This window comes from Anabrus simplex, chromosome 1 (assembly GCF_040414725.1).
Source record: "Anabrus simplex isolate iqAnaSimp1 chromosome 1, ASM4041472v1, whole genome shotgun sequence".
Lineage (NCBI taxonomy): Eukaryota > Metazoa > Arthropoda > Insecta > Orthoptera > Tettigoniidae > Anabrus > Anabrus simplex.
The window spans coordinates 1,253,879,774-1,253,903,163 of NC_090265.1; the positions used below are offsets into that span (position 1 = coordinate 1,253,879,774).

At 40.2% G+C, this 23,390-nt stretch overlaps 1 protein-coding gene across 3 annotated transcripts in view; it reads right to left on the bottom strand.

Annotated features, from left to right (window-relative positions):
* The window catches only part of Fbxl4 (F box and leucine-rich-repeat gene 4), a 279,999-nt gene extending 256,858 nt beyond the window's left edge, over window positions 1-23,141 (bottom strand). For 2 of the 3 annotated variants that reach the window (XM_067137655.2, XM_067137657.2), the window contains exons 1-2: window positions 22,683-23,141; window positions 22,446-22,539 (exon numbers count right to left, since the gene is read on the bottom strand). In XM_067137655.2, coding sequence (XP_066993756.2) covers window positions 22,446-22,539; window positions 22,683-22,871 — 283 coding nt within the window. In that variant the 5' untranslated portion in view covers window positions 22,872-23,141. The remainder of the gene's footprint in view (window positions 1-22,445; window positions 22,540-22,682) is intronic. The other variant, XM_067137656.2, reaches the window with a different exon arrangement.
* Window positions 23,142-23,390: the final 249 nt, after the last annotated feature.

The window sequence follows — 23,390 nt, forward strand, 5'->3', positions numbered from 1 at the left end:
TTAATGGAATCTAGTAATATAGCAGAAATAAAACTCTGATCAGTAAAACGTTAGATGAGCAAGGAATAATCAAAAAGAATCATAACGTACTAAACTTCATAAATCACACATGTCAAGCTGGCTGACAGCTCTGTGTGCATGAGTGAGAAACAGCTATTACGAGCACTAGCCCAGGACAGTTATCAGACAGCGCAAGCCTGGAGGGGAGTACATTAAACGTTCAGAACTATGGTACTCCGTACAATACATGTGTATTGTTTCATATAAGAACATACATAATTAGATGTCTACACAGCATTTGTGTAAAATGCATGAAACAACGTGCTTTTTAATCACCGTGTACAATGAATATAATTACTTTAAAAGTTGCCATAAGCAATGAAGTACACAATAAACGGCATTTACTTTTTAGGCCTAAACATGCTCAACACTCCTATGAACAATTATGAAGCAGAATGATGCTGAATAAAATGCTGCTACGAGGGCTATTTTTTTTTTTCCAAGGTCCGATCGGTCACGACAGTCAAACGCCCGCGAATATATGATGAACCGCTGCGCAGATGTGTTGCGCAACGTCTCTGAAATGACCGTTATGGGCCTCACCTCAGTCCCGTCAGTAGTGAACGTGCAGCGCGCTCGTAAACATGGCTACAACGATTGCTTCGCCCGCCAAGTGTGAAGTGCGCGGTGTAATTCGATTTCTTCAGGCTGAGGGGTGCAATGCAGCCGAAATTCATCGCCGAATAAGTCGTGTATATGGTGAAACGTGCATGAGCGACAGCAAAGTGCGACAATGGTGCAGGAACTTTACAGCAGGGCGTACAGACGTCCATGATGCAGGCGGCCAGGGAAGGAAGCGTGTGTCAACCGATGATCTTATTCAGCGTGTGGATCAGGCAATTCGAGAAAATCGTCGGTTCACAATGTCTGTGTTGAGTGCTTCGTTTCCTGAAATTTCTAGGTCAGCTCTCTACACAATTGTGAGTGAGACACTTCAGTACCGCAAACTTTGTGCGAGATGGGTTCCGAAGATGCTGTCTGACCGTCACAAAACACAGCGAATGGGCGCCGCTTGAGCGTTTCTCCAGCGCTACCATGATGAAAGACCGGTTTTTTTTAACAAAATTGTCACAGGGGACGAGACATGGGTTCATTTTGAAACGGAAGAAACAAAAGAGCAATCCAAACAGTGGATGTATTCGCACTCCCCGAGTAAGCCAAAGAAATTCAAGCGAACATTCTCCAACAGAAAGTGTATGGCTACTGTGTTCTGGGACCGGAAAGGAGTTCTGTTGGTGGAATTCATGGAACGTGGTTCCACCATCACTGCAGCCGCATACTGTGCGACTATTCAACGTCTACGACGGGCAATTCAGAATAAGCGGAGAGGGATGTTGTCATCAGGCATTGTCCACCTCCATGACAATGCTCGGCCGCACACTGCAGCTGCCACCACGAACCTCCTGCAGCGTTTCCAGTGGGACGTTTTCGATCACCCAGCATACAGTCCGGACCTGGCTCCATCAGATTTTCACCTCTTTGCTCACATGAAAGGCTGGCTAGGAGGACAGCGTTTTGACACCGACGAGGCGCTGCAGACCGGTGTACAAAGATGGTTACAGGCGCAGGCGGCGACGTTCTATCAAGAGGGCATTGACAAGTTGGTACCACGCTACGACAAATGTCTCAATCTGCGAGGCGACTATGTTGAAAAATAGCTGTGATGTATCAGTAAGTGTTACTAATAAAAAAGTGTCAAATTTGTACTGCTGTTTCATTTCGTGACCAATCGGACCTTGAAAAAAAAAATAGGCCTCGTACTATAGAGCTTCAGTAGTAAAACGTTCTGTTTTTATAAACTTAAAAAAAGCATATAGACTACAATTAAAGTAGCATCTCTGATATACTAAAGTACACAAATAAACACACACATTAACAAATGACCGTGTCAGACCTTATGCCACAGACTATGTAGCTTTCAATTATTTCTTGTAGACCATAACAGGTAACTGAAGCCTCGCATTAGTAGGCATTCACAGCTCTGAAGCACAAGCCAACTGAGGGGAAGAGACTTGAGCATATGTGCACAGGTATTTCTAGCAAACTGCACTCATATTGGGCGAGATTTGACACCCATGTTATAAATTATCTAAAACAAGAAACTAGGAAGGACTATAGGAACACAAACAAGAAAACACAGTGGTCTGCCAGTGTAGAAAGAGGCCGCAACAGAGAGGACAGACAAACACAAACACAGATTTTCACACACAGTCATTAGCAGAAATCAGCTCATCAGTGGTCATAATGAATTAGAACTGAAAGAACTAAGACTGACAATGAGGGCTGTGTGTGAATGTGTGGAATTTGTCCTTCTCTGCTTGGGTTTTTCATATTTGTACTTGTCTCTACTATCCGTTGCTGCCTCTGTTCACACTAGCAGGTCACTATGTTCCTCCCTGTGTGTGTTCCTATCCACCCTTTCCTAGCTTCCTCTGATCATTTACAATTGTATACTTGTTTTTATAATTTCCAACACTTTCATTTTTTAAATCTATATACCATAATTGGATGTTGGTATGTTTGAAGCTAATAGAATCAAAAACTACTGGACCGATTTTGCTGAAATTTTCACAGTTTGTTCTTATTACATCTGAGAGAGATTATGAAGTGGTTTGAACGAAATCTGATTGGTAGTTCAACACTAAGGGGCGAAAAATAAAATAGTTGAAGATAAGCAACCCGCAAAACAAGCCCGATCTGCGGGTCGCCTACCCAACAGTATGTGAAGATTATGATGTGTTCCTTAAAACTTATTTCTGCTTTTATCCAGAAAAATTACTGTAGGGGCAAGAAACCCCTAGCACCCCTAAAGGAAGGGGGTGAAACTTAAAAATCCGTAAATGACGTTTTAGTGACGAATTCATAGTCTTTGGGGTAGCTGAGATGAACTGTGACACTCTGAATGCCTTTTAAGTAGAAGTTCGTTCCCAATCGGTATAGTAAACATATTATGACTTACTGTTTGGGAAAGAAAACTGTAGGGTAAGACACACATATGGGCAGGATCGTACAACTGAAGATATTACAGACGTTAAAATTGGTATTCGGAATCTTCTTTAAAAATAAACACTTTTTTTTTTTTAATCCATTAACTATATTATCGGTATTAAATGTTACTAAAATTATTGAAATGGGCAGGCAAAACAATATGACTATGACAGGCAGATCAAGATGAGTTATCTGACCTATTTATAAGGAATGCTGTGGAGCAGTGCACGGGTCCACTAGTATTGTACAATATGCATAACTCTAAAAGAATTTCCACGTGAAGACATTATCAACTAAATTACAGATGTAGTTTAATAATGACAATTATTTAAGGAGATTAATTTTTATTTTATTTATTTGAGGTGTTGTAAATATGTATATATAAATGTCTCTAGGTTTAGTTTAAATCTGGTTATTATTTTAGGAAATTAGTGTTATTTATTTAAGGTGTATTTGTTGTACATATTGTTTTACTGAATCATCTATAAATGGGCAAATAACCCGTTGATGATCTATCTATCTATCTATCTGATGTAGATGTTGATTCCCATAGGGAACCTAAAATATTTGTCCTGAATGAGTAAATTTATAATACCAATATAATGGTCCATTATTGGACATTATAAATTTTCCAGCTAACTCATTCTTGATTGCCTGCGTTTCGCCCTCGTGTGCTAAGTTAGGCTCGTCAGTTGGGACTTAGCACACCACCCAAGACGCAAGGCTAGTGCATACCGTGGAGGCCACTGCATAGGCTTAGCACATGAGGGCGAAACGCAGGCAACCAAGAATGAGTTAGCTGGAAAATTTATAATGTCCAATAATGGACCATTATATTGGTATTATATCTATCTATCTATCTATCTACAAACCTGCAATAAGATCATGTAACTGGCACAAACAGAACTTTCAAAATGTTTTTAACAAGCCTGCAGGAGCAACTGAGTCCTACTTCATCATCATTGTACAGTTCCAGTTTCCCGGGTACTGTTTATGAGCCTCTTCCACTTCTCCCTGTCCATATACAACTTGTCATGGAGAACATCATCCACTGTCCATCCGCTGGTAACTAGATCAACCTTGATCATGTCCATCCATCGGGTTTTAGGTCTTCCTGCAGGTCTTTTCCCCAGCACCTGTCTTTCCAAACTTATTCTGGCTGTTCTTGTAAGCTCAATCCTCATCACATGCCCGCACCACCATAGTCTGGATGTGCCGATTCGGTCTAATAGGGATGTCTTTATTCAGGCTTCCTTCCTAACCACCTCATTTCTTAACTTGTCCATCTTGGTCTTCTGGATGGTGGGTTTAAGAAATTTCATCTCTGATGCTTGCAGTCTTGATGAATCTCTTTTTGTGAGGGTGCACGCTTCAATACCATAGGTTAATATTGGTAAGAAATGGCTGTTAAACATCATCAGTTTGGCTGGTTTTGAAATCATGTCATCCCATAAAAGTGTTCTTACTTGTTGGTAGAATTCTGATCCTCTGTTTGTAATTTCCTTTCTGACCAAATTATCACTGGAGATTACACTTCCAAGGTAAGGAAAACTATCTGCAAACTCTAGCTGGTGGTCTCCTAGTTTTACACTTGCTGGATGCCCTTCTCTGTTGACTGCCATCACCAACCACGGTCTTGGTTTTGCTGATGTTGAGGTTATATTCCTGGAACTGGGATTTCCATATGTTGAGTCTGGTCTGTACTTCCTCTTCTGTTTCACCCCAATTCATGATATCATCAGCAAAGGCCACTGCATTCAGTTCACCTAACTTTTCCTTAACATTCTTCATTATATTGTCCATAACAGTGATGAACAGTAGTGGGACAGTGCACCTCCTTGTTGAACTCCACTCTTGGTCTCAAGCCATGATGATCGACCTTCCCCAATTTGTACACAGCTAGTACAGTCTTTGTACAACATCTGAATTTTCCTTACCAGTCCTTCAGACACATCTCTTTTCCTCAGGCACTCCCAGATCTTATCTCTTATAACACTGTCATAGGCCTTTTCTATATCCAGGAATACAATGACCAGGTTATTGCCTTTTTCCCAATACTTTGCCATCAGCATGCAGGTGCTAAAAATAAATCTATTGTTGATCTGTTACTTCTGAGTGCATATTGCCCCTCCTCTAACTGTGGTTCAATTATGGTTCTCAATCTCCTTTCTATGGTCTTCTCTAGAATTTTTAGCCCAAGAGACAGCAGTGTTATTCCTCTACAGTTGGTGGGTTTCCGTCTGCTGCCTTTCTTAAACGGGGGAATTATAATGCCCTTGCTACAATCTGCAGGTATTTTGTTGTTTGTCCATACGGCATTTGATACTCTGTGCAGCCAGTGTATACCCTGGATGCCTGCTTCCTTTATCATGTCTGCATTCACTTCATCTGCACCTGAAGATTTTCCTTTAGGCAAAGATTTTAAGGCTGTCTCAATTTCTGTCCAGGTGATGAGAGGTTCCTCATTGTAGGCTCGGATTTCCGGTTCTGTATTTTGTTCTTGAACTGCTCTATTCAGTAGGTGGTCAAAATGGTCCTTCAGGACTTCTCTCATGTCACTTTCTGTCCTAACCAATTTTCCATTTTCATCTTCAAGTGCCTTTATGGTATTCGTTGGTTTCCTTTTACCTCTGATAACTAGAGCCCAAAATTCCATGCAAATGCATGTTCCTAAATAAGCTGGTTACAAATCTCAAACTTTGCAAATATTCGTTTTATGACTAATCAATTCCAAACAACTGTACTTTTTTGGTACGTTTGCATATTTTGGACTTTTGGGGAGAAAATTCATGCATAATGCATATTTCAAAAATTTTTGATTTAATAGCAAATAATTGGACATTTATGTTGCATTATATGACTTTTTTCTGACTTTTCGTATATACTATATTAACTTGCATGATAGTGCATTTTTTGAACATGGGTTTGTAGAATTTGGAACCGTACGGCCACGTTATTTGTTTATTATTGAGAGAGAAAGAGAATGTATTCATGGTATACTACTTGAGAACCACAGTTAGACACATACACGTCCTATAATCCAGTTAGCCAAGCACTTTCTTATCTGTAGCTTGACATAAGCAGGAAGACCCCGTGTCGACTGCTCTAATCCTTAGAAATAAGGTGTCCGAGTAAAAACTGAACCCTAAATTTTGCATTACTAAATGCTATTTCTTTTTTTGTCTATGTTAGACGAAGGAATCAAAACTTGAATCACACTACTGTGAAGCTGCGTTACTGAGATAGCAACTTACAAACCTTGGTTTTGCAATGAATCCTGTTTTGTTTTCCTGGAATTTCCTACCCCGAACTCCAAACTCTCACTGTTCACACGTGTGACGCCAAATTAATTGAGAAAACAAGGGAGTTCGAAAGCAGCACGCTTACACGCTTCAGATTGTAATTTAGTGTTGGACTTTGCTGCGAAGTGTTCGTGTCATGCCATCTGTTAAAGGTCTACGAAGAGACCTCGTGTCTAAATGGATTGAGGAAAGGAATTTCTAAGTTAATTTTTCAAAATAGATAACTTCAGACATACTTTGTCGTAACTGTCTTCATTTAAGTATAAATCTGTCACTCCTTGTGACATAGAAAGATAATTTTCTGTGTTCAGGAAAGGAATTTCTAAGTTAATTTTTCAAAATAGATAACTTCAGACATACTTTGTCGTAACTGTCTTCATTTAAGTATAAATCTGTCACTCCTTGTGACATAGAAAGATAATTTTCTGTGTTCAGGTATGTTCTGTCAGTTTAACAAATGACCTTAAATGAAGAAAATGTGGAGAAATTAGTTGTTGTACAATGTTTCAAAAGGAAGTGAGAATATAACAATGTTAAACTAAAGTTTGATAGTGCATACTTTCCAGTTTAATGTGCATATCTTGCCATATGATAGCGCATGAATGCATGCATATTTTGAGATTTGATAGTGAATGGAAATCCAGGCTCTACTGATAACACTATTGCCTCTGCTGTCTTCCTCCACTTTCTGAGTGAATATATTCCATGCCTTGGGTCTTTTCTTCTGTAACTGTTCTTTTAACATCCAGTTTCTTGTTTCGGTATAATTGTTTGAGGTTTCTAATCTTTACCTCGTCTTTAGTAAGATCCAGTTGATTTTTCTCCCGATCCATTTCTTTCCGCAAGAGATTTCTTTACCTAATTGCTGCTCTCACTCTTTCATTCCACCACGGTGTTTCCTTCTCCCTTGTTTTTATACTTGTCTTTCCACAAACTTCAGTTGCTTCCTTTAACCAATGCACCCCTTAGTCCGGTCCATTCTGCCTCTTCATTTTTCCTTTCATCTCTTGGTAACAGGGTTTTTATCCAGTTCTGATACTCAGTTCTCTTATCCGTTTTCTGGAGTTCCATACTTTGCTTTTTGGCATTTTCCAGTTCTGTACTTTTGGCGCATAGAAGTTTCTCAGGACCACTAATGGCTCTCGCTGGGTATTACTCTGACATCTGTTACCATTCTGCTCCTTTCTTTATCTGAGATGACAATCATTTACAGTCTTTTGTAGTCCATCCCAACTGTATCGTGTTATCTTATGGCTCTGTCTCTTCTTGAAACAACTATTCTTCACCACCAACCCATTCCTCATACGGAAGTCAAGGAGATGTTCACCTTCTATATTTCTTCCACCATATCCATGAGGTCCCATAACATTCTCACATCCTGTTCTATCTGTCCCAATCTGTGCATTCAGATCTCCTATAATGATTACTCCCTCTTTACTAATAACTTTTTCCAAATCATCAAGAAACTGGTTCTTATCCTTTTGACAACATCCAATTTGAAGTGTATACACCTGTACCAAAGACCTACTTCAATTTGATAAACCAGTTTTCACCATTCTAATGGACAGACTCTGACTGCATTACCATGACAGTTTTCATCATATCCCTTTTTGTCATACACACTTTAGTACCTGGGCTGAAACAGATGGAGAGATATAACACAATGTTCAATGCCAGCATACCACCCTAAATCCATTATAAAGTCGAAAAAGTTAATTGCAACTTTCTTTTTTTTGGCTAGTGGCTTTATGTCACACCGACAGAGATAGGTCTTATGGCGATGATGGGATAGGAAAGGCCTAGGAGTTGGAAGGAAGCAGCCGTGGCCTTAATTAAGGTACAGCCCCAGCATTTGCTTGGTGTGAAAATTGGAAACCATGGAAAACCATCTTCAGGGCTGCCGACAGTGGGATTCAAACCATCTCCCGGATGCAAGCTCAAAGCCGCGTACCCTTAACCACACGGCCAACTCGCTCGGTAACATCGTTTTTAACGACGTATTGGATATGATGACAAAATCTCACTGTCCCATCCAAATCCCATATAAACACTGTATTTATAAAATTGCTTAGTTCAGCAGCGCTTATTATCACATATCTTAAAAAATTGCATATTCTTACACGTTTTCATAGAAATGTGATGATGATGATGCTTGTTGTTTAAAGGGACCTAACATCTATGGTCATCCGCCCCTCACAGAAATGTATCGGCTACATGCCTAACGCTGATTTTTGACAGTTACATCTTTAGGCATTGGACAACAGTGTAAAGCTTATTTTCAAACTCTTCTTTTCAGTAAATCATAGATTTCAAACCAGTCTGTCCATTAAATGGTCAAAGCAAGCATCACTATGAAAATGCCTCAAAAGAAAAGGAAAAGGGGAAAAAGTCACACATATTATGGCAATTAGAAAATGGGGGGAGGGGGAAATCTATATCATGAAGGAAGCGAGTATAAACAATTTAGAAGGACAGAAAGAAAATACAGTCTCTTTTCGACCAGAATTTTAAAAATCAAGCGGGGTCAGATCATCTCAACAGGAAGATATTGAAAAAGCTTTACTTAGATGGTTTAAGCAGCACAGAACAAATAATGTGCCAATCCATGGAACTATTCTTCATGCAAAAGCCAGTGAATTTGTTTGTCGGTTGGGAAATCCGAACTTCAATTGTTCTTCCTCTTCGATTCACTGTTTCCGAGCTCGCCATGATATTGTTGCTGGAAAACTTTGTGGCAAAGCTGCCAATATACCTGATGGCATACCAGAGTAGTGGCTACGAAAGGGTCTGCTTTGCGTGAAGGTAATATGAGCCCAGATAAGACATGACGATGATGATGATGATGATGATGCTTCTTGTTTAAAGGAGCCAAACATCTAGGTCATCGGCCCCTAATGGTAGGAAATGAGACGAAATGGAATGACAAATTAAAAGTCCAAAATCCTCCACTGACCAGAATTCAAAACGTGAGGACGAGGAATGAATGGATGAATATGAATTTAAAACAATCAGTGGATTCGACAAGCAATGTCTCGCATTCACAGAAACTGATGCGAAATAATAGTATTACTGACCAAGAAACATACTTTTAGACCAAGGGGGTCCAAAATCCAAGTCACCGGTGCTCATTATGGTACTTATGGCTAGGAAAGTAGAATCATGGTATCTGTCATGCTGCGGTACTAATCAAAAGTAGCGTAGACTCACGGTATTCCACACATTATGGTACTACTCACAGGTAATGATATTCGCACATGTAATGCAGACCTAAGGGGTTTCGCACATTGCAGCGCCATTTCAGGTAACAATTCACGTAAACGAAAGACAGCAAATATTGTTCTAGATTTTATTAATCTTAAGATATCTACTGTAAAACAGGCAACTCCCTTGAGTTATAATACTGACCAGGAAAACTAGTAGAAAGAGCCAGCTGTACTTCAAGCTGGCTCAGTCAACTAGAAAATGAAACTCAGGAAAGTAAGGAATTTCAAGTTACCCAATTACAACAGTCAAGTTTTAGGGAGGAAGGGGGTCTGAGATTGCTCTTGGTAAACTGTCAAAGTGTAGTAAATAAACAATTAAAATTCGGTACAATGATGGAATCTTATGAGACTGCTGTGGTGATAGGAGTGGAATCGTGGTTGAGAGAAGGGGTGGGTAATAGAGAAGTACTTCCAGAAGGGTATACAGTCTATCGTAGAGACCGAGGAGATAAAAAGGGAGGGGGGTGTGTTTATTCTGGTGAAGGAAACTTATTGTTCACATGAATGGTTTACCGATGAAAGGGATGAAATTAGTTTGTGATAATATGAAGGAGGTGGGAATTATAGGAACATACAGGCCTGGAAGAGAGGAAAGAGACATGGAAACATTTGAGAAAATAATAGCTTATACTCATAAAAACAATAATAATGATATGGTAATAATTGTGGGAGATCTAAATTTGCCTGAAGTTCAATGGAATGGAGCTGCAAGTGAGGCCCATCAACAGAAACTGGCAAATAAGTTAATTTTGGAGGGAGGATTTACACAAGTAGTACAAGAACCGACACGTCTCAATAACTTACTAGATGTATTCTTGGTTAAACCATGGGAAATTGTTGATAAAACTGAGGTAATTGAAGGAATAGGAGACCATAAGGCTGTAATAATGGATGTAGGACTCGTACCAAACGGCTTAATAAAAGGGTTACAAAAACAAGAAATTGCACAGAAAAGCTAAAGCTGATGAATTTGGGACTTACCTTAAATCACAATTCAGTTGTTGGATAAGTGAAGGGAGTAATGTGGATACACTTTGGGCTAAATTTAAAGGAATCATTTGGGAAGGAGAGAAGAGATTTGTACCTGTTAAGAAGGGTAAAATGACCTCAGACCCTGTTTATTATACAAGGGAAATAAGGAAATTAAAAAGAAAATGTAGAATAGTAAACAGGAAAATCAAAGAGGGTAGGGAGAGAAGAGAAAACAGCTAATGAGGAAACTGAATAGAGTGAAAAAGGAAGCAAAAGAGAATTATATGAATGGCATACTTCAAGACGGTAATGACCACAAAGGGAAATGGAAAAAGCTGTATTCATATATCAGGAATCAAAAAGAAAAAGGAATCCAAATTCCTACAATGGTGGGAGAAGGGGGTGAACACTATTTAACAGATACTGAAAAAGCAAACCTATTTAGTAGGGAATTCAGAGATTCAGTAGATGATTATCAGGAGTTAGAGACCAAAACAGAAGATAGAGAGGGAGAGACACAGATGGAAACAAGAAGTTTCTCATTCACAAATGAAGATATTTTCAGAGAAATCCAACTGCTTCAGCAAGGAAAAGCAGCAGGAAGTGATCAAATTACTGGGGAGGTATTAAAGACAATGGGGTGGTACATAGAGCCTTATTTATAATTTCTCTTTGACTATGTCATAAATAATAGTGTAATACCAAAGGAATGGAAGGAATCTATAATAATACCAATTTATAAAGGAAAGGGTGATAAAAGGAAACCAGAGAACTACAGACCATTCAGCCTGACCAGTGTACTTTGTAAAATAGAGTTTCATATCAAAGTATCAAAGGGATATGTGATGATAAAAATTGGTTCATGAGGAGCCAGTATGGATTTAGAAAGAAATTTTCTTGTAAGGCACAACTGGTGGAATTTCAGCAGGACATATCAGATCAATTGGATTCAGGAGGTCAGTTAGATTGCATAGCCATAGATCTTTCCAAAGCCTTTGATAAAGTGGAACATGGAATATTATTAAAGAAATTGGAGGGAATAGGATTGGACGTAAGGGTTACGCATTGGATAAAAACATTTCTAAATTCAAGGGTTCAGAAAGTCAAAGTAGGAAATAATGTATCGCAGGAAGAGAAAGTCTGGAAGGGAATTGCACAGGGTAGTATAATCGGACTGTTACTTTTCTTAATATACGTAAATGATTTAGGGAACAATCTCTCTCTCTTTCTTAGCATTAATCCCGACTTGCAGGGTCTGCTGCTTTGCTACATCTCCTCCATTTCTGTCTGTCGTTGACATCTTCTGGTGTTAAGCCAACACTGTGCATGTCTGCCCTGATGTTGTCAGTCCATCTCTTTGCCGGTCTTCCTCGTGGTCTTGTTCCCTCTGGGTTGATGTGGAGCGCTGTTTTGGCAACTGAGTCGTCCTGTTTTCTCATGACGTGGCCGTACCAGCGGAGACGGGCTTCCCTCACTTTGTCTATGATGGGTGCGACACCAAACCTTTGCCGGACATCCGTGTTCCTTATGTGGTCACATCGGGTCAGCCCCATGGACCATCGAAGCATCTTCATCTCCATGGTTGTCAACATTTGCTCCTGTTGTTTCGTCATGGGGCGACATTCAGTCCCATAGATCGCTGCTGGCCATACCACACTCTTATAAACTTTTGCCTTTAGATATTGAGGCATCTTTTTATCACAGAGGACTCCAGTGACCTGTCTCCACTTGAGCCAAGCTGCATTTACCCTCATCCGAGTATCAGGAGTGGTGTCACAGTTTGAGGTGACGACGGATCCTAAGTACTTAAATTGCATGGTCTTCTGCAGGTCTTCTTCACTGATACTTATGGTACCTCTGGTTTGGGGGCCACATTCCAGGTATTCTGTCTTCTGGATATTGAGGTGCAGTCCATTTTCAGCCAGTCTGTCCTTCCACGTTTGAACCTGATGCTGGAGTTCAGGACGGGTTTCTTGTGCAAGTACCACATCATCGGCATAAAGAAGGGTCCAGGGATGTGAAGTCTGTATGTCAGCTGTTGCCGTATCCATGCAGAGGATGAATAGCAATGGTGAAAGGGCAGAACCTTGATGAACACCCACAGTGATATCGAAAGGCGGAGAGATTCCAGCAGGACTCCGGACAACACTAGTGGAATTGCGATACAGAAGTTGCACCCAGCTTACATACTCTTCAGGGACGCCATGACAGCGAAGAGCTCGCCAAATAAGTTCGTGTGGGATACGGTCAAAAGCCTTTTCTAGGTCTAGAAATGCCATGTGTACACTCTTCTGTCTCTCTCTGTGCTTTTCCATCAAGAGGCGTGTGGCATGGATTGCATCGATGGTACTGCATCCCTTAACAAATCCACACTGGTTTGGTGTTACAGAGACAATACATCTGAGTCTGCTGTCAAGTACACATTCAAAGATCTTGAAAGTATGACAGAGGAGTCGTATAGGGCGATAGGTCGAGCAATCACTCACATCTCCTTTTCCCTTCCAGATTGGAACTGTTGTGCTAGTTGTCCATGTGTGTGGAAGCTGTTTCTCGGCGATGATTTGGTTGAAGAGTGAGACAAGGAACTCTGAAGCAGGCTTTCCGAGCATTTTCCAGATTTCCGCTGGTAAGTCATCTGGACCAGTTGCTTTTCCATTTTTCATTTTGCTAATGGCAAGCATTATTTCCTCGGATGTAATTGAGGGAACAGGGCCTACGATAGGATCAGGACTAGAAATTGGTGGATGCGTAAATTCTTTGTTGCTGATGTTATTAAAGTAATCTGCCCAACGCTGGAGAATGGATTGTTGATCTCGTAGCAGTTTGGCGTCGGCTCCCTTGATGTGCATTACGTGTCCAATGTCCTGAGTTGAACGGTGACGGGACTTAGCAAGACGATATATATTGTTTTCTCCTGATGGTGTGTCAAGCTGGTCGTATAGTGACTGGTAATAATGGTCCTTTGCTGCAGCTACAGCTCTTTTTGCTGCAGATTTCAGGTCGCGATATTGCTGAAGATCAGTATCAAGACGTGAGTTCCACCAAGTCTTGTAGGCTATCTTTTTCTCCTTGATTGCTTGCTTGACTTCGTCTGTCCACCACCAGGTTTGTTTATCAATATATTTTCGTCCGGGTATGGTTTTTCCCAACGTTTTTGTCGCCGCCTGATGTATTTGTTCCACAGCATCTTTCCACATGTCTTGAACCGATTGATCGGACTTCACGGAGAAGTTTGCCAAGGCTGTCATCAACTCGTTTCGTTGGGCATTCATCCGCCACCACTTAATTCGGTCAGGCCCAGTCCTAGGTTTAGGTTTGGGTTGTGTAACATTGCTACGAATATCGAGGACAAGCAATCGGTGTTGAGGGGCAATGCTGTCATACGGAATTACTTTAGTGTCCGTTACCAGCTTAAAATCTTGTTGACGGATTAGCCAATAATCAATCTGAGAAGCATGACCACCGCTTGTATAAGTAGCCAGATGTGTTGGCCTCTTTTTAAAATATGTGTTGGTAACAATCAGATCATGAGCCTCTGCGCAATCGAGTATCCGACATCCATCATCGTTTCGCACACCAAACCCATGTCCTCCATGGCATCGCATATATCCTTCTTTGTGAGACCCGACATGTCCATTTAAATCTCCTCCAAGAATAATGGACTCATCCTGGGGAATTGCTCGAAGGAGGGCATCCAGACTGTTCCAAAATTCATCCTTCTCATCCTCAGTGCATCCAGTTTGAGGTGCATAGCAAGATACAATGTAGGCAGTGATGGAAGTTGAGTCAATCTTGATAGACATAAGCCTATCTGACACCCTGTTGACACTGGTGACATTGTTGCAGTAGTTCTGGTCGACAACTATTGCTACACCATTTCGTGTACTGGTACCATGATAGATGAGTTTGTAGCCATCTCCGATTTCTTTTGCCTTTGAACCTTTCCACTTGGTTTCCTGGATGCAGGCAATGTTGACACGTCTGTTTTTAAGCATTTCTGCTAGTTCACGATGTCGGCCTGTCAACGTACCAATATTGAGAGTAGCAAATCTCAGTAGTTGTTTGGGTTGAACTAGCTTCTTTAGCCTAAACCGTCCATGAGTAGGTAACCCTTGCTCATTTATCACGTCACTCGGGCGTAAGTGGCGCGCGTCGCTTTGAGGGGACGCCCTAGTATGTTCCGAATTTAGAAGAGACGTAGCCATAGATGCGACAAATGATTCCTCAACCGACGGGTCGCTTCGTCTGTCGTTGAGGGCATTTTATAGCTACTGCCAGCATATAATTAGGCCGCCCCTAACCTGGAGAACAGACGCCTTTTGCAGCCGCCCCTCTGGGGTACAGACGCTGCAGCTCAATGGTATTTCAGCAGCATTTCCTCTGCTGAGGGCCCATTACCCTCCCACAAGAGCTCATCCGCCCGAAGCCGTTGGCTCTTGTGGGGAGTTAGGTTATTTTCCGCCGCCCAACACTCGGCGTCGAGTCCCTGGCTGTACGGTCTACTCGGTTACCGTAGCATGGCAAGCAGATGACATAACTGTTTATAGGGAAATAAATTACATTGAGGATTGTTCAGAATTACAAAGGGAACTTGAAAGTATCCAACAATGGGTTGAAGAAAATAATATGAAGGTTAATGGAGGCAAATCAACTGTTACAACTTTTACAAACAGGAGCTTTAAAACTGAATTTGAATATATTTTGGATGAGGTAGTTATCCCAAAAGATGGCAAGTGCAAATACTTAGGTGTGAGATTTGAAAGTAATTTGCACTGGAAGGGTCATGTTGATGACATTGTTGGAAAAGCATACAGATCGTTACATGTCATAATGAGGCTACTTAAAAGATGCAATAAAGAATTAAAAGAAAAAAGTTACTTAAGTATGGTTCGTCCATTATTGGAATATGCAAACAGTGTTTGGGATCCTCACCAAGAATACCTAATAAAAGAAATAGATAGTGTGCAGAGGAAAGCAGCAAGATTTGTAACAGGGGATTTCAGGAGAAAGAGTAGTGTATTAGAAATGTTAAAGGAACTTGGGTGGAAAACTTGAAGTAAGAGAAGGGAGAAAACTAGATTTATAGGATTATATAGAGCCTATACAAGAGAAGAAGCATGGGGAGATATCCGTGAGAGGCTTCAGTTGGAAAATAATTATATCGGCAGAACAGACCACAAATATAAAATTAGAAGGAATTTTAGCAGAAGTGACTGGGGTAAATTTTCATTCATTGGGAAAGGTGTGAAGGAGTGGAACAGTTTACCAGATATTCAAGAAGAGAATAAACAGCAACAGAGAAAATAAATGAAATGTTAGAGGGCATTCGACCAGCGCAGGTTATTGTAAATTAAAAAAAATTGTGTGAATAAATTAATTCCATCCCCTGGTCTAAGGAGTTTGGACAGCCATAGTACGGGACTGCCTGTAGGGGTAAAGTACAGTGGGGACTTCGAGGGCCCTGGGACCGCTATGGTAGCTGTGAAGGCCCTTCAGGAATTCTGAAAAGTGGTTGCAAAAGGGGCTCTGGTTAAGACGCAGCAGGTCGTTATGCTACTTAGGTTCCAGAATGGGTAGGAAAAAAAAAAAAAATGTAAATAAATGCAATGTAAAGTTTAATGTTATACCAGTTGTATGGTATCATTTGAAGTAATTCCACATACTGTATATCAGTTGACTATATTTGTAAGTAGTACAGGAGATAATATAAGTAGAATTTTGTAAACAATATAAATTTATTAAGGATGAGCTGTGTGTTTAATAGAAAAAATTGTTAGCGTAAATTGTATAATATTGTATTATAGGAAAATTTTCTTTTCTTGGTAATTTAATTTTTTTTTTTTTGCTTTACGTCGCACCGACACAGATAGGTCTTATGGCGACGATGAGGCAAGAAGGGGCTAGGAGTGTGAAGGAAGCGGCCGTGAACTTAATTAAGGTACAGCCCCAGCATTTGCCTGGTGTGAAAATGGGAAACCACAGAAAACCATCTTCAGGGCTGCCGACAGTGGGGTTCAAACCCACGATCTCCCGAATACTGGATACTGGCCGCACTTAAGCGACTGCAGCTATCGAGCTCGGTAATTTAATATTTAGTGCTGACAATAATGTATTTTAGTGTGCCATTTGCCACCGAGGTAGACACCTCATTTGCAAATAAAGAGATTTTGATTTGATTTTGATTTGATTTACAGGCAACACAAACCTATGGTGTTCATCACGTAAGTGTACTAACCACAGGGACTCGCACTATCCCTTGGTGTTCCTCATATAGTGGGTACTAATCATAGGCAAGCCAGAACCATGGTGTCGTTCACCCCATCGTATCACTCATATAGTGCTACCAATCACAGGTACTGTAAAAGCCAGCAATGTACTCTTTTGCTACTAATCACAAACCTATTTGGTACCGAACATAGTGGTACTACGCGCAAGTAAAAGCGACCCATGGTGTTCCCCGCTTGGTGATACTAATCACAAGTAGTTTCATGGTTCTAATACAATCATTCCTTGATTGCCCTTTTTAGTCGCCTCTTACGATAGGCAGGGGATACCGTGGGTGTATTGCTCGTCTGAGGCCCCCACCCACAGGGGTTGTGTGCTTGGTCCGCGAGAGGTATTTTATTTCCCTCAAGTCTGCCGGCAAGCCGGTTAGGACCCCCCTATCCGCCACCTGAGACGCGCCACGTGGGAGTATCACCTCTCCCCTGCTACGCCAGCGTAGTAGGTTCGTGGCCAGATAAGACACTGAAATTTACAGGTGAACAGTGTTCGGGAGGGAAATGTCTAAGACAGAATCACCATTATAGTTGCTGCGAATATGACAGGATCATAAAGAAAAGCTGTTGGCGGTTGGCAAACGGAGAAAACAAAAATATTTTTAAAACATTCCATCCCGTAGTTTACGAAACCAATGCCAAGTCTTGGATAACATTGGAAATTTTTGAAAAGTGGTTGCATAACTGGGACTTCCATCTGAAATCAAAGAAACAAAAAAAAAAAAAAAATCTTTTACTAGTTGATGACTGCCCTGCTCATCCAGTAGTTGACAATCTGCACTGGGTAAAGTTTGTAATTTTACCTCCAAACTAGTTTTATCAACCTCAATATAGGGATGGTTAATGCTGGTTGTGGACGACATTGGAGTTGTCGTCCAATGATGTCCCATACGTGCTCAATTGGGGACAGATCAGGAGAACAAGCAGGCCAAGGCAACATGTCGACAATCTGTAGAGCACCTTGGGTTACAACAGCAGCACGGGGGCGTATTTAAACCAAACCTGCTGGAAAACACCCCCGGGAATACCATTCATGAATGGCAGCACAACAGGTTGAATCACCAGACGGACATACACATCTGCAGTCAGGGTGCCTGGGATAACCATGAGAGTGCTCCTGCTCTCACCGGAAATTGCTCCCCAGACCAGAACTCCCGGTGTAGGTCCAGTGAATCGACACTGCAGAGAGGTGAAATGCAAGCGCCTACCTGGCCTCCTTTTAACCAACACACGACCGTCACTGGCACCAAGGCAGAACCAGCTTTCATCAGAAAAACACAATGTACTTGCACTCCATCCTCCAATAAGCTCTCGCTTAACACCACTGAAGTCACACACGGCGGTGGTTTAGGGTAAGTTAAATGCACGCCACAGAGCGTCTGATTCAGAGCTGTCCTTCAAGTAACCGATTTCGAACAGTTCGTTGCATCACTGCAGTGCCAACTGCCGCTTAAATTGCTACTGCAGACGTGGTCCACTGCTTCACGGCCATAAGCTGAATGTGGCAGTCCTCCCTCTCAGTGGTGCCACAGGGACGTCCAGAGCCCGGTCTTCTTGCGAGTGAACCTTCTCATGAACAATGCTGCCAGCACGCATGCACAGTGGAGACATTCCTGCCAAGTCGTTCTGCAATAGCGCGGAAGGAAAATCCACCTTCACGTAGCCTTATTATACGGCCTCATTCAACCGGAGTGAGCTGTTGATACCGGCCTCTTCGTCGTCGTAAAGGCATTCTTGATCCACTCACAGTCACTCCGTCCAATCTCACAGGTAACTAACACTCTCACACAGTACAGCCCGTATTTAAAGCAAACCTGATGTGCAACGTCATGGGGCCAGTACTAGCGCCACACTAATGCGATTTGTGGGAAATTTGAATCAACTTCATCTTTCAGATGTATAAACATGCCTACCAATGTTCGTTAATCTAGCACAACCCCTTCTTAGTGTTAGGATATTTTTTTCTGCAAGTGTATATAAATAAAGTTGTAGGGGGTCTGTTGTCTGTAATTTTATTTATTTTGCCAATTTTTCAGGTATCCATTTTAGGTTAACCCAAGACCATATCAGCGGTTTTTAGGTTTCGTGTCTCTATTTGACCCACCATCACAGTGAAACAGATGGATACATCTCGACAAAATTTCATATTTAGAGTCTACTCATCAAGCAGCAGGTTTTGATATGCATATGATTTCAAAATCATTGAACAGTTTGGAGGTTTATAGGGAGACCAGAAAAGTTTTCTCAATTTTCTCTTACACCATTGATTTTCTATAAAATCCATAGTCTATTTGTGAAATAACCCTTCATTTTAAAGCATTTCTGTTAAGTACATTTTGCTTACTCTTCAAATGATGAAGAAAATTACTATTTTCTACAGGCTTCATGCTCTGCAGCCAGTCACGAACAGACGAACACCCTCACAGATCAACAGTGAATCTACCCGTTGCCATGGCAATGTCTCAGTCTGCTTGTAAGCAGAGATTTAAGTATTGCCATTTTTGTCGTCATTTCTGTAAACTCATGATTGTTCGTTGGGTAGAAGCTGCCAGTCTGAGGGGTATTTTCGGAATACTGCTGGACCTAACAACCGTGTTTGAATAGTGCTAAGCATGGTTGTTTATATCAGAACAGTGCCACAGAGTGTAGCCCATAATTTCACACTGAAAGGTGTTTACTGACATCTGCTATAATTGTTACTGTATTTAACCTCTACTTCAGTTTTCTACTTTAATTTCTTACCTCTGCCTTACCCCTTCAGGCTTAAGAAATAACAGCATAAGTCATTTTCTTATCTTAATACTTAACATCCATACTTATATTATATCTGCATTTAAAGCAAATAAATTTTAGTCAACTACTGGATGAATTCAACTATGTTAGCTTGGCAGCAAGGCGCAAAACCTTACAGAAGGTGTTTTTGTTTAAAACAGTTAATGGAATGTTGGACAACAGTGGCTTCTTGCAGTAGATTCATTTTAATGCCAGAGCAGGAAACTTACGACATCGAGATCTGTTAGTTTGCAAAATACCAAAAACAGTAGCCTATATTATAAAAATTCACCATTAGTAAGAATGTGTCTAATGTACAATAAACTCACTAAAATCAATGATAGTTTAGATTTCATCTCGGCATTATCGACATATATTAAGGGTATAAGAGCTACCATTCTTAAATTGTAAATAAAGTTTCACCTCTGATTACAAGATATATCGTCAACTACAGAACGTAATCTGTAATAATGTACATATGTGTGAATATGTTAGATTATATATTATATGTTATGTTATATCTTAGCTATAGTGTAGCTTAAGTACAGTATGATCTATTAAGGCATTCAGTGTATATGAAACTATGTATTTAACATCATTGATTGTTTTCATTGTCTAATGTATTTCCCTCAAACATTTTCTAAAACTTCTTCCCATTTTTGGTTTATTATAATATGCATTTTTTGGTTTATTTATTTTGCTAAAACTGTAATAGTTTAATACAATGTAATGTACGTCTTTTGTAATCGGAGCTTAAGCTCTGTTGAAGACGTAAATAAATAAATAAATAAATATGCCCTGCACCTACATTTCTCCTTTGTACTGCTTTCAAAATTCCATAACTCATATGATCAGAATTTAGTGGGGGACATTTCATTTTTCCAAACGCTATTTACATATTTGTCCCATCCGGATGTCCTCAGATATTTTTCCTACCTTCAGTTATTGTCAGCATAAAACGCCTTAATTACTCCGTATGTATGGGAGTGTTCATCCCAAAACCTGGACTCTCGCTTCTTTGAGTGATATTATGCACTATTTTTCTCCTGCTTGTTTGTCCTTCGCACTCTATGATTTCCCTGATTAAGTCACATAGCATACCGTTAACTGGAACTTATTTAGAGCCAGTGACACTTTACAGAGCTGGTTTATTTTACTATGGCCAGTAAAAACTAGCTGCTTTAGGAAAATCAACGTTTAAAGCTGAAAAACACCAGTCCACATCTAGGATGTCTGACAATGCTTCTGAACATAAAGCCAGTTTGAATGTGGACAGATTTAAGAAGATATTAACAAAACAATGCTGATGGCTGACCAGGTTCAGCTCGCGGAGAGAACATCACTGTAAATCTAGGACGTCTGAGGCTGCTTTTAATAATGTTGTTTTACGTCCCAAAGTTTCCAAAGATGCAGAGGAGCTGAATATTTTGTGCCGCTTTGTAGATTTCCACAAGCGACATCTCTTCACGTACCATTGAACTGAGGCAGGATCAAACCCACTACCTTGGGGAGAGCTAGCCAACACTCTATTATCTAACCCATTTAGCACAGCAAGACTGCTTCAGTGACAGACCAGGCACTCGGCCAACATATTTAAGATGAGCGCTGCACAATATTCAGTATGTGATGCTGATCATAAGTCGAAGTTCTGCTCTCATGTGATTAGATAATAGGCTACCTTCTAAGTGAAACCGTTGTTTGGATCCAATAAAACTGGTAGAAAGGTTCTTTCATTTAGATGAGAAATCACAACCACTCAGGAATATTTGCTGGCATTAGCAGAACAACGAATTAGCTATAGGTAATCAAACTAAATACAGATTGTTCAGCAGAAATAGGAAAGATGGCCAGCTCAGTAACACAGATCAGAAACCACTGGTGAAGATTCCAAACTATTAGGAGATAGAAGAAGACTTTCAATTGTTAGAAAATTAAGCCCAACCTCAACTGAAGCTAGATATCTTCTGTTTCCAAAATTATTTGGATCCCATAGAAGATTCATCAGAATCTCAAATTTTCCAACCAAAATGGACACATGCCAACTCTTAACATTTCCTTCAGTCTGTCAGATCCTACAATTGTACATTCCAAATCACCAGTTCCTTATGACACTAATCTTGTTCACTCATATACTCATTCATTCAATATAGTGTTACAATGATGACATACTTTAAATTAAAAACGTCTTAATGCTGAGTTAATAATGTGAAGAAGTCTTGGCGTAAACTTTACATACTCGTACTGTTGTTGTTTACACAGCAAAGCCAAACTATAGAATTCATGCTAGGAACAAGATTTGCATCGAGAAATATTATATAATATTAGGCCTATATAATGTGTGTGTGATACAGTTGTTGGCTTAACATAATAAAAGTTCAGAAAATTCATACTGATCGATCATATTATCGATTCAATTCAGATTTCATTTCATTCTGTTGGCCGTATTACCGAAACCGCCAGTGCTCCCTCCTTACTCCTCACCCCGGACAAAAATATATCACTAAAAGATGCGCGAACTATACACATTAAAGACCTCAACAAAGTGGCAGTTCATGCAATCCCCATGGTAGTATAAATTTCATAGTTTAATGAGGATTTCAAGGAATAGTTTATAACCATGAGGTACTGGTATAATAGCACATAAATCTGCTGCTTTACTGCAATGAGGATGTGCAAATTGACAAAAGGGAACCTTACAAATTTCCACTGTTTCTACCATCCCCACTTTCATAAACATGAAATAGGCTACCAGTAGTAGGAGTTAAAAAAATTATCAGTTACTGTTAGATTGTTATGTGTGGGTGAAGTACCTATAAAATCTTGACTATCTATTTCTCCAACAGACTGAGGCATGAACGTACTGGTCCTTGAAGGTGCTTCATTCCACCATCTGCCATACGTTCTCTACAAGAAGAAAAAAAGAAAGAAAGCAATACGCTTAAAACACAAACTTTCAGGCTGAACACACCACTACTAGCAAAAATATGTTTCACAGATCAGTTCACAACATTTCTGTGCACCAAGTTACCTCGATAATTATAACTTACCATAACAAAGGCTTGAGGAAAATCTCCATAATCTGGATATTTACTTGGTTTCCCTGTGATGTTATACGCTGTATATGATATACTTATGTCACTCCCATACTGAGAACTGAAACCAATCACGTCTTGAACATACTGTTCAATCAGGCCTACTTTTTGCAAATTATCCGATATAGTTGTGGAGTCTACCATTTTCGAGATATCTCATTTCTGAATTTAATCCTGTTACGAGTAGAAAGGGCCAACCACTGATTTGTCACCGAAATCAAAGGGCTTCACTTAACCGAATTACACTGACATTCCTCGCTCCAGAAACATATATATACTTAAACACTCGTTTAAACAAAATACAGCGTTATGTCAAGCTTCTGTCAAATGACATAGTTTAACTAAATCAAGGACCATGTAAGAAAAATTGTATAAAAACCACTGCCATACTTTCAAATCTGCACCAAAACATGTCCCGTTTGTTTTCTTATTTTTTTTTTTTTTAAATTTTTATTTTATTTATGAATATGTCTTATCAGTGTTGCAAACATAAGGATTCCAAAAGAACAATCTTCTTCTTCTTTTCTTTCTGCCTGATAGGTTTGTTTGCGCGTTGCCTACGTTATAATACAAGGCCTGGAAATAGAGCCCGTAAAACGCTATGGAAGTGGTTACACTGAAGTTCAATTCCGGGCCGCTAGGATCGCTATCTTGCCCCCTGTC